The 12,785-nt window shown below is 32.5% G+C and overlaps 1 protein-coding gene across 1 annotated transcript; it reads left to right on the top strand.

Moving 5' to 3' along the window:
* The first annotated feature begins 4,037 nt into the window (after positions 1–4,037).
* Positions 4,038–7,215, top strand: LOC120212339 (amino acid permease 4-like). Its single transcript, XM_039210687.1, has 4 exons — positions 4,038–4,174; positions 5,699–5,932; positions 6,009–6,102; positions 6,169–7,215. Exons 1-4 carry the CDS (start codon positions 4,060–4,062, stop codon positions 7,160–7,162), a joined length of 1,437 nt encoding a protein of 478 aa, XP_039066618.1. The 5' UTR covers positions 4,038–4,059; the 3' UTR covers positions 7,163–7,215.
* Positions 7,216–12,785: the final 5,570 nt, after the last annotated feature.

The following is a 12,785-nucleotide window of genomic DNA, read 5'->3' as shown; positions in this document are numbered from 1 at the left end:
CTAAGCAAAATGACTGGATTCATATAGCTTTAACTTTTTAAGATAAGTGTAACTATTTAAGTTTTTTTGTTAAAAATGATTGGATTCAGATAGCTTTAACTCTTTAAGATAGGTGTAACCGTTTAAGTTATTTTGTTAGAATAATTGGCATGCCTAAGCAAAATGACTAGATTCAGATAGCTTTAATTCTTTAAGATAGGTGTAACTCTTTAAGTATTTTTGTTAGAATAATTTGCTTGCCTAAGCAAAATGACTGGATTCATATAGCTTTAACTCTTTAAGATAGGTGTAACTCTTTAAGTTTTTTTGTTAGAATAGTTGGCATGCCTAAGCAAAATGGTTGGATTTAGATAGCTTTAACTCTTTAAGATAGGTGTAACTCTTTAAGTATTTTTGTTAGAATAATTGGCTTGCCTAAGCAAAATGACTAGATTCAGATAGCTTTAACTCTTTAAGATAGATGTAACTCTATAAGTATTTTTTTTAGAATAATTTGCATGCCTAAGCAAAATGACTGGATTCAGATAGCTTTAACTCTTTAAGATAGTTGTAACTCTTTAAGTATTTTTGTTAGAAAAATATGCATGCCTAAGCAAATTTACTCTATTCAGATAGCTTTAACTCTTAAATATAGGTGTAACTCTTTAAGGTGTTTTGTTAGAATAATTGGCATGCCTAAGCAAAATGACTGGATTCATATAGCTTTAACTCTTTAAGATAGGTGTAACTCTTTAAGTATTTTTGTTAGAATAAAGGGAATGCCTAAGCAAAATGATTGGATTCATATAGCTTTAACTCTTAAAGATAGGTGTAACTCTTTAAGTATTTTTGTTAGAATAATTGGCATGCCTAAGCAAAATGTTTGGATTCAAATAGCTTTAACTCTTTAAGATAGGTGTAACTCTTTAAGTATTTTTGTTAGAAAAATTGGCATGCTTAAGCAAAATGACTGGATTCAGTTAGCTTTAACTCTTTAAGATAGGTGTAACTCTTTAGTATTTTTGTTAGAATAATTGGTTTGCCTAAGGAAAATGATTGGATTCAGATAGCTTTAACTCTTTAAGATATGTGTAACTCTTTAAGTATTTTTGTTAGAATAATTGGCATGCCTAAGCAAAATGACTAGATTCAGATAGCTTTAACTCTTTAAGATAGGTGTAACTCTTTAAGTATTTTTGTTAGAATAATTGGCATGCCTAAGCAAAATGACTGGAATTAGATAGCTTTAACACTTTAAGATAGGTGTAACTCTTTAAGTAATTTTGTTAGAAAAACTGGCATGCCTAAGCAAAATGGCTGGATTCATATAGCTTTAACTCTTAAAGATAGGTGTAACTCCTTAAGTTTTTTTGTTAGAATAATTGATATGCCTAATCAAAATGACTGGATTCAGATAGCTTTAACTCTTTAAGAAATGAGTAACTCTTTAAGTATTTTTGTTAGTATAATTGGCATGCCTAAGCAAATATGATTGGATTCAGATAGCTTTAACTCTTTAAGATAGGTGTAACTCTTTAAGTATTTTTTTTTAGAATAATTGTCATGCCTAAGCAAAATGACTGGATTCAGATAGCTTTAACTCTTTAAGGTAGGTATAACTCTTTAAGTATTTTTGTTAGAATAATTGGCATGCCTAAGCAAAATGATTGGATTCATATAGCTTTAACTTTTTAAGATAGGTGTAACTATTTAAGTTTTTTTTGTTAAAAATGACTGGATTCAGATAGCTTTAACTCTTTAAGATAGGTGTAACTGTTTAAGTTATTTTGTTAGAATAATTGGCATGCCTAAGCAAAATGACTGGATTCAGATAGCTTTAACTCTTTAAGATAGGTGTAACTCTTTAAGTATTTTTGTTAGAATAATTTGCTTGCCTAAGCAAAATGACTGTATTCATATAGCTTTAACTTTTTAAGATAGGTGAAAACAATTTAAGTTTTTTTTGTTAAAAATGATTGGATTCATAGCTTTAACTCTTTAAGATAGGTGTAACTGTTTAAGTTATTTTGTTAGAATAATTGGCATGCCTAAGCAAAATTACTGGATTCAGATAGCTTTAACTCTTTAAGATAGGTGTAACTCTTTAAGTATTTTTGTTAGAATAATTTGCTTGCCTAAGCAAAATGACTGGATTCATATAGCTTTAACTCTTTAAGATAGGTGTAACTCTTTAAGTTTTTTGTTAGAATAATTGTCATGCCTAAGCAAAATGACTGGATTTAGATAGCTTTAACGCTTTAAGATAGGAGTAACTCTTTAAGTATTTTTTTGTTAGAATAATTGGCATGCCTAAGCAAAATGACTGGATTCAGATAGCTTTAACTCTTTAAGATAGGTGTAACTCTTTAAGTATTTTTGTTAGAATATTGGCATGCCTAAGCAAAATTATTGGATTCAGATAGCTTTAACTCTTTAAGATAGGTGTAAGTCTTTAAGTATTTTTGTTAGAATAATTTGCATGCCTAAGCAAAATTACTGGATTCAGATAGCTTTAACTCTTTATGATAGGTGTAACACTTTAAGTATTTTTTGTTAGAATAATTAGAATGCCTAAGCAATATGATTGGATTCATATAGCTTTAACTCATTAAGTTAGGTGCAACTCTTTAAGTATTTTTGTTAGAAAATTGGCATGCCTAAGCAAAATGACTGGATTCAGTTAGCTTTAACTATTTAAGATAGGTGTAATTCTGTAATTATTTTTGTTAGAATAATTGGCATGCCTAAGCAAAATTGTTGGATTCATATAGCTTTAACTCTTTAAGATAGGTGTAACTCTTTAAGTATTTTATTTAAAGTTTAGATTCAAATTAGTATTTGTCTAAAATATAAGGGTAAACCATTTTTAATACCATTTCACGTTAGTAAACTAGCTAGAGTTAACGAGCCGTGCTTAAAATATAATAAATCGATAATGTAAATAACCACAATATAACTGTTTCAAAATCCTTGTCCAAAATAAGACATGCTGAAAAGAAAAGAGATTATTAGTGTAGTTAACCCAATAGAAATATATGAGTTATGTTAGAAAGTTATATCGGTGGAGGTTATATAATTTAATTTACACTCTTCCTATATAGGCGCATAAAATAAAACTTTTCACACTCTTCCTATATAGGCGCAGAAAATAAACTTTTAAACAATGATTATTTAATTTACATAAAATTTAAATTATTAGATTAAGCACACGTCCATACAAAAGTCTTGTACAAGTAATTTTCATACATGGCATACTTTAATTTCTATATTTATTTTTTTATTAATCTACGGTATGTACAAGACAATATTTGTTTAAATATAACTGTCAATCATTTGACATTGAACGCTCATATCCCTAGCATTCTTGATGCTTGAACCTGATACCTCAATAAAAACAACAAATACTTTACCATTGAAGTTGTTTGATTCACCAAAAAATACGACATTAACTATTTATTGATAAAATGATAGTGTTTCATGTTATAACGACATTTATCATTGAATGATAAAATGACTAAAATGAAAAGTAATTCAAAACCCTACTGTTCACGTTGTATCTTACCTTATCACATATCTTGTATTTATTTATAATATTATGGTGACCTAAGTCTTGACTATGTGATGTGGTGCATGGTGTATTCGTCCCTATCATTTCAGATTCGCCAATTGATTTCATTATTTTGACTGACTTCAATATATAACACCCTGGCTCCTATCTAAAGAAATTGGGTGTCATATATTCCAGATATGTGGTTAAAATTTTGAGCCATCTTTGCTGTGAAATCCATATCAAATAGTTTAAGTGTTAAAGGAAATGGAATCCATTAATAATTAATTTAAAAAAGGGAAGGCTGACTGCTCGCTTGCCCGAAGCATAAAGCTTGGGAGGAGGAAAAGAGCATTGATTCCTTTCTCTTTCAGCAACAATGGAGGACAGTGTACACACGCCCCACACCACTACAATACTTACCTTTCTTTCTTTTTTTTCTATAATATATTTTATATATACCCTTCCTTCCCTCCCAGTTTCTCCTCGCCTCGCCCATTCATATCTTCTTTTTGCAGATTTGGGGTGGAAACATGGACCACAACCCAGCCGCTGTCAACCCATTCCAACTGTTTGACGTTCCGGTGGTTATCTCTTCTCAGAATGACTCCCACTGTTTCGATGACGACGGTCGTCTCAAACGAACCGGTACACTCCTTATTTCGTTTACTTGCCCTTGGAAGGATACATATATTCTTTTCAAAGTGCAAGGATATATATTCGATATAAGATAATGATCAGAAGCATTGAACGATCTTAGTGATAGATGAGATTGTCATTTTCGCTAGAGGTCTATATTAGAGTACTTGCATTTATTCGGTTTGTGTATTGTTAATGATCAATAAAGATTTTAAACAAATATTTTTTATCACTTCAGAGAAGAATTAATTAATTATATTAGTGTAAATTAAGTGGATGACACATATAATTTATAGATCAATATAATTATATTTTTTATTATTAATTTTAATCAATTTGATATGCATATATATGTAAAACAATTATAAAATTTAACGGTTAAAATATTAATTTTATAAAAACTCATGAAAATACGTAAAATTAATTTTACATTAGTATAAATGGACGTCTTCCCTGTTAATAATATATAATTTGATATATTATTATAAATTTAAACTTACTTTAGATAAAATAAAATTTATTTTTAAAGAGTTAAATAACAAATTTTAAATATAATATTTCGTTCAAATCCTTGGAAATATGAAACAAAACTTCGAACCTACTCTAGCCAGATCTATTCCTAATATGCTCGACTGTGGAGAATGAAATACTAAACAACTCTCAAGGACCAATCGATGAACATGAATAACCCAAATCTAAAATAACCTAGACTTCAAAATAATTTGATCGTAAAAAGGTTTGTGTTCCAAATAATCTGGAAAAGAATAAATTACGTGGGAAGATAATAATTTAATTATCGATCTTTGAATTAATTTTATAATTTAATTGTTTAAATAATACAAATCAAGTAATATGCTATTAACATTTGATAGAGAAATTGGCGTGATAGTTAACAAAACTAATACAAGTATAGTTGTAGTCATCATTACTTATACATATTATATCAATTTGGTCTTAATTTTAATTTAATTCAGTAAATTTAATCTCCTGATTAGATTGTAACATATGTCGCTAATGATAGGTGTGACGACACATAGCACCATATGATTGGAAAAAAATAAATTGAAGAAAAAGGGTTAAGAGGAATCAACCCTGGGTTGAGGAGAGAACAAATTTGTCACTATATGATTAAATTTATTGAATTAAATTAAAATTAAGAATAAATTGATAAAATGTCTAAATAATAAGGACTAAATATGTAATTATAGTAATTTTATTAACTATCATGTTAGCTCCTCCATCAAATGTAAACAACACGTGACTTGATTGACGATTTTTTTAAATAGTTAAATGATTAAATCGATAAAATTAAAAAATTGAGTATTAAATTAATTTTTTTAATAATTAAATGATCACATGTCGTTTACCTAAAATAAAACCAACCCAACACTCTAAATAAAATGTATATAAACTTGTGGAAAAAATTCTTTCAAAAAAAAAATCTATTATTCACAAGTAATTTCTATAAATGAACTAAAAAGAATAGTAATGCGATAAGATACGTAAATGAACATGTTTGTAGTGGATGTGCAGGAACATTATGCACCGCCAGTGCACACATAATAACAGCGGTGATTGGCTCAGGGGTTCTTTCTTTAGCATGGGCCGTTGCTCAACTCGGCTGGATTGCTGGCCCTGCTGTCATGTTTTTGTTTTCCTTCGTCACTTACTACACCTCTTCTCTCCTCACCGAATGTTATCGGACCGGAGACCCCACCTCCGGCAAGAGAAACTATACCTACACCGACGCCGTTCTCTCCATTCTCGGTACCCTTTTCCCCTTGAAATCATACCAACTTTTGGAATAACGATAACAAAAAACTGATTCTTTTTCTCCACATAGGTGGATATGAAGTGAAGGCATGCGGATTGATTCAGTATCTTAATCTTTTCGGCATTTCGATCGGATATACGATCGCGGCATCTATAAGTATGATGTGAGTAACGTTATGATTTTCATCCAAAAAAAAAAGGATTCATAACTATGGTGGTTGCATTTGCAGGGCAATAAAAAGGTCTAATTGTTTCCACAACAGTGGTGGGAAGAACCCTTGTCACATGTCTAGCAATCCATATATGATCATGTTTGGTGTCTCCGAGATCTTACTTTCACAAATCCCGGATTTTGATCAGATATGGTGGCTCTCGATCGTCGCTGCAGTCATGTCATTTACCTATTCCGGCATCGGTCTCGGTCTCGGAATCGCCAAAGTCGCAGCCAGCGAAACTTTGAAGGGCAGTCTTACGGGAATAAGCATTGGAACAGTTACACAAGCTCAAAAGATATGGAGGAGCTTACAAGCCATTGGCAACATTGCTTTTGCATATTCATTTTCTGTCATTCTTATTGAAATTCAGGACACGATCAAATCCCCACCAGCAGAAGCAAAGACGATGAAGAAGGCAACGAAACTCAGTATTGCAATAACAACAACTTTCTACATGTTGTGTGGCAGCATGGGCTACGCCTCGTTCGGAGACTTTGCACCGGGAAATCTCCTCACCGGTTTCGGCTTCTTCAATCCTTTTTGGCTCCTTGATATCGCCAACGCTGCTATAATAATCCATCTTGTGGGAGCATACCAAGTTTTCTGCCAACCCATTTTCGCATTCGTCGAGAAATGGGCGACCCGAAGATGGCCGGAAAGCTACTTCATCATAAAAGAGTTCAATATCCCGATCCCCGGACGCCGTAGTCCGTACAAGCTCAACATGTTTAGACTGGTTTGGAGAACGGGGTTCGTGATGACGACCACCGTTATATCGATGTTGTTTCCTTTCTTCAACGACGTCGTGGGGATCATCGGGGCACTCGGGTTTTGGCCTTTGACGGTTTATTTTCCGGTGGAGATGTACATTCAGCAGAAGAAGATTTGCAAGTGGAGCAGCAGGTGGATTTGTTTGAAGATGCTAAGCATGGCTTGCTTGATGGTTTCGGTTGTGGCTGGCGCTGGTTCGGTTGTTGGAGCATTCTTGACCTTAAGGTTTACAATTTAAGACTACATACTAAAACATTGCATGCCCTTTGACATCGGAAACCAAAATCAAGAAAGAAGAGTCGAAGGCGGCGTCGTGGTTCATTCGATTGTCAAAGCTTTGTTTTGGTTTCGCTGTTTCAGTTGTTGTAAACTATGTGCTTGGATTTCAAATTATGGTAATAAATGAATCTCCATTTCTCTTTAGACTTTGTTTCTTACAAAAATAACTTTTATTTATTTATTTATTTATTTTGCATTGTTCAGTAAATCTTAATTTTTTTCATAAATATGTCTAAAAATAAATAATTTTCCCGTAATAAAAATAATTAATAATTTCTATATAATAATTTTAAGTTAGTTTTATAATTTGAAGGCTTAATAGAAAAATAAGTGTCTAAATTATACTTAAAGTTGATTTTTTGTACCTAAAGAATTTTTTGTTAAAAGTATGTGTCTAATGTTTTATCTGTTACACTTTTAGGTGACTACAATTAGAAAATTTGTTAAAATAGGTCTCTAAATTATACTTAATAGAAAAATTGTTAGAAAATTTGATTTTTTTTAAATAAAATATTTTTTAAAAATATTTTTTAAAATCTAAATGTGACACGTTGTGTAACCCCCTCAGACCAATGCGGGTAATCTGATCCGATCTGGGGTGTCACATTAGGGCCACCGGAGCGACCCAACATAAAAATAGCAAAAAATTTAAAATTTTTATTAAAACATTTAAAATCATAAAATCATTTATAAATACAAAAGTAAACTTTACTAGTATTAAGAAATAAAACAGATTTTTCAGACTCGTATATAAAACAAAACAAAACCTACATGCCCCATAATCACATGTACCATACACTGCAAGCAACGCCGGAAGAACTCCCTTACTAATGTCGATAGTTGTGCTGGTTCAATCCTTTTAACCTGAAAATGTGAGTAACAGAGTGAGCTTTAGAAAGCTCAGTAATACAGAACTACCAGATAATGCTGAAGAACGTGAAGATAACAGATAAGCATATATTTCCTTATTGGTTCAGACATATACAGATTTTTAGGCTGAGATGAGGTCTCACTGATATCTCAGGTAGTAACAGACAGAAATTTTCAGTTCAGAGGGAAATATTTCGGATGACTAGGTTCAGAAGATCAGAATAGGTTATCTAGTGTGTTCCCGTAAAACCAGTGAAAAGATATATACATACATATATACATATATACATACATATACATATATATATATATATATATATATATATATATATATTTAAAACATATAAAAAAACATGAACACTACCTTCATCCTTTCACAATCTGTTTGTGTATGTTTCCCAGAATCATACACCCAACCCACACAACCAGTAAGGCCCTGAGCACAAAGTCGAGGAGCCTGCAGATATACTCCCTCCAATAATAACCCCCCAAATAAAACATTTTTCCGTCAGTAAACGGATATATCATAAATCAAAACAGAATTCAGATCAGTTATTATAACAGAATCCAGATTAGAAATCAGAACATAATCTAGGTTAGGTATCAGAACAGAATTCAAATAAAAAATTAGATAAAACATTCATGTGATTAGGGAACACACTAGTGTTTACAGATATTATTCAGAGGTACTGGATAATCTTGTCAGGAAGAGAAACACGGATCTTCAGTATACCGATAAAATACCAAAAGTTAGAATCACTATTGTAAGAGTTTATTAAATGACAGAATCATTAGTTATTCAGAATGTGATTTGAGCTGATAAGGAAGAAATGAAGGTTTAGGACATTTACAGTCTGTGTCAATCTATCGGATTATCGAAATAACTTAAGCTGAAAACTCCCAAAAATAATGCATGTTGACTGGTCCATTCGTTGCCCTTCCAGGTATTCACTCTTTAATAACAACAATTCTTCTCCATAAATCATCTTCTGAGCCATAACTAAATGGATCTTAAGGAGATGAACATATATTCTAATGGTCTTTATTTCATTTCCATGTTTCAACTTTATCAGGAAATGCTGATACTTGATTTATGGTTCATAACCCATAGGGATAATACATAATGTAAGTTCTTCTGAGTTTTCAGGCTTATCTCAATCACTTATTTAATCCTCAATCATTGAGGTTACTTAGTTCATTTAGCAGTCAAGTTTATTCCAGTTACTTTGGGGTTTTCTAGAGAAATTTAGATGTTTTTGAATTTCAGATACATATTGTACTTCAGTTCAGTTCAATTTGGTATTCGTGGTTGATTTGTATAACGAATATTCACTTCTTAATAATGCATGCACTCTAGAGATGAGCTGAGCTGAGTACTTTCAGAATTATAATCGATCGAAACTTAAGGAGACGAACATGCACTCAAGTATTATCTATGTCATTCACGTACTGACATAGCATTAGGATTGATCGACTTACTTAAGTTGTGTTCTATAAGTTTTAAAGGTAGTACAACACCTATGCTTATTTGGATTCCTTAATTAATCCAATACATTTACTCATTATATGCCATAAGGGCATTTTGGTCATTTTGGTGCTCAATGATTTTTCATTCATTTAAAAGCTTGAGGATATCCATTCATTCCTGGACTTAGTGATATTCTTGAGTCATTTCCATTCTAGGGGTATTTTGGTCATTTTACAGATCCAATGTATGTCAATATGTTCCTTCAGTCTGATCTTATTATTTAATTCAAACTTATCATTTATTACAGTCCTCTCGAACAATTCTGACAAAAGAGCACCATCGATAAATCATTCTTTAGGTATTTACTCATAACTCAGAGATTTTCGGGTCAAATGCCTTCTTAGAAGTTACAAACGAATTATCAAGAATTTTTCTATATCAAAGTAGGATCTTAACAATTAAATCAGTAATTTATCGGGTTAGGTACAAATTCTCAAGGTACTATCTCATTCAGAGTCAACTCAAACTATTTTTACCTCTCAAGGGAATTTTCCTAATTTCTTAACCAGGTAATTTCGATATTAAAACTCTTAACAAGGATAAATAGAATTTAGAGATCTTAGGGTTAATTATTTTTCCGAATAATATCTGAACTTGAAATTATTCCTTATCAAACTTCTAAATCCTTGTATAAGTCATCAAAATTTTATTCAGTTACAGACTTTTTACCGCATTCATATCGAGTATAGGAATTAATTAACTACTCAGATAAGACCAAACATTTCCTTATTCATGCATTTATCAATATCAACATGTTTCATAAAGTATAAAGAGGTAGTAATTTATTACCTCGATTTCTATGTCATACTGATCGATCATTTAAGTTCCATTCGAATGCCCTCGATCTTTAATTCAACTTCCAATAATTCCTCAAATACATAACAATATAAATTTCATCAAAAATGGAGTTTAATTATGAAAAACGGATCGAATCGGGTGATTAATCAGTGAAAAACACTTATCGGGTTCTAATTTAGCAAAATGGACTTCAGAATTGGACTGAGGACATCAAAAACATAAAATATGAATTTTCAAAAAATTTAACTTTTTGGTCAAAGTCAACGATCAATTGGTTAACTCAGTCAAAGTCAACAGTCAACGAGTTGACTCGATCAAAGTTAACGAGTTGACCCGATCAAAGTCAACGAGTTGACCCAGTGAGTTGACTCAACAAGGGTTGACTCAGTCGGGTCAGGCGGGTCGAGCAGGCCGATCGAAAAAATTCCACAAAATTTCTAAAATAATTTTAAGGGATTTTGAGACACTTATAAAGCTCGGTTCATAATTTTGAATGGCGGAGAGCTCGATTCTGAAACGTAAAAAACTTTAGCTTCCTCACCCCTCACGCGCCGGCGACGATGGAGACAAGAAGGACACCGGAGAACTCGGAACGATGTAAGGAACACGATGGTGCGGAAGGTGTCGACAACGGAGCAACGATCGACGACGAATCGAAGATTTTCACGGTGGTAGAGTTTAAAAACTTCGAAAGTTTGAGTTGAATTTTACGACGAACAGCGACGATTCACGAAGAGTGGTTTGAGGGGTTTTATTCACCAGCCTTAACCGAACACGATGGTGGTTTCAGATCGACGAACGGTGGCCGGACGGTGGAGAATCGGAGCTCAAAGGAGGGTTGGCGAGGGAGGAAATTTGGGGAAAAGAATCTGGGAAAAGCAGAAATCACGGGTGAGGGGGTTTATAATTCTCACTTAAATAAAAATGGGTAAATTATGAGTTTAGTCCATGAATTCCTACACTTTTCTAAAACTGACTCCTAGTTTCAAAAACTTATAATTTACCCCTAAATTGAGGTGTTACAATTCTCCCCTCCTTAAAAGAATTTCGTCCTCGAAATTCATGCATGTCACAGAATTGCAGAAATGAAACTTCCATCAGTTCTTTCATATCTTCAAGTAGCTTTTACAGAAGTACGGATCCTCCACTAATCCTTAACCAATTGAGTATACATTCTTATCAGAACTCTCCCTCATTCCAATAAAATAATCAAAACGAAAATATCCTTATGGAATCAATTCGACCTTGGTTACGAGAATAGGTTGTTTGAGCAGTAACATATCCCAATTTTATTTCTGGAGTCGAGTCAGAATTTTTCAGATGAGTAACTCTCACATTACTCGTGAGGTACCATACATAATTTAGACAGACGTTACTGGTATTCCTTTATGCAAAGGTAGAGCCCCAACAGATAGAAAACTTACGTTAGCTCGTTACAGATGACTCAACCTTGGAGTTCCGGCTCAGAGAAGTACGATTGTAGTCTAGGGGCATGTACTAATCAGATATCTTTTAACATTCGACCGGTCAGTCTATCCAGAAAACTTGACTCAACCTAAGCTCTGATACCCCAACAATAACCCCCACAAATAAAAGATTTTTCCGTCAGTAAACGGATATATCAGAAATCAGTACAGAATTCATATCAGTTATCAGAACATAATCCAGATCAGAAATCAGAACAGAATCCAGGTCAAGTATCATAACACAATTCAAATCGTAAATCAGATAAAATATTCATGTGATTAGGGAACACACTAGTGTTTACAGATATTATTTAGATATACTGGATAATCTTGTCATGCAGAGAAACACAGATCTTCAGTATACCGATAAAATGCCGGAAGTTAGACTCAATATTGGAAGAGTTTATTAAATGACATAATCATCAGTTATTCAGAATGTGATTTGAGCTGATAAGGAAGAAATAAAGGTTCAAGACATTTACAGTCTGTGTCAATCTATCGGATTATCGAAATAACTCAAGCTGAATAACTCCCAAAACTAATGCATGTTGATCGGTCCATTCATTGCCCTTCCAGATATTCACTCTTTAATACCAACAATTCTTGTCCATAAATCATCTTCTGATTCATCGTCAAATAGATCTTAAGGAGACGAACATATATTCTAATGGTATTTATTTCATTTCCATGTTTCAACTATATCAGAAAATGATGATGTACTTGATTTGTAGTTCATAACCCATAGGGATGATACATCATGTAAGTTCATCTGAGTTTCTAGACTTATCCCAATCACTTACTTAATCCTCAGTCATTGAGGTTACTTAGTTTATTTAACAGTCAAGTTTATTCTAATTACTTCGGGGTTTTCCAGAGTAATTCAGACATTTCTGAATTTCAGATACATATTGTACTTCAGT

The sequence above is a fragment of the Hibiscus syriacus genome, unplaced genomic scaffold (genome assembly GCF_006381635.1).
Source record: "Hibiscus syriacus cultivar Baekdansim isolate YM2019G1 unplaced genomic scaffold, ASM638163v2 tig00000731_pilon, whole genome shotgun sequence".
Lineage (NCBI taxonomy): Eukaryota > Viridiplantae > Streptophyta > Magnoliopsida > Malvales > Malvaceae > Hibiscus > Hibiscus syriacus.
The sequence above is the reverse complement of the archived record's forward strand: the minus strand, read 5'-3'. Positions and strand labels throughout refer to the sequence as shown.

What these genes read in the sequence shown, in the direction of transcription:
- LOC120212339 (XM_039210687.1), top strand. Translation starts at nt 4,060, where the DNA reads ATGGACCACAACCCAGCCGCTGTCAACCCATTCCAACTGTTTGACGTT. An exon ending in CGCCGTTCTCTCCATTCTCG is followed by an intron (nt 5,933 to 6,008) that starts GTACCCTTTTCC and finishes TTCTCCACATAG; the next exon opens with GTGGATATGAAGTGAAGGCA. An exon ending in GCGGCATCTATAAGTATGAT is followed by an intron (nt 6,103 to 6,168) that starts GTGAGTAACGTT and finishes TTGCATTTGCAG; the next exon opens with GGCAATAAAAAGGTCTAATT.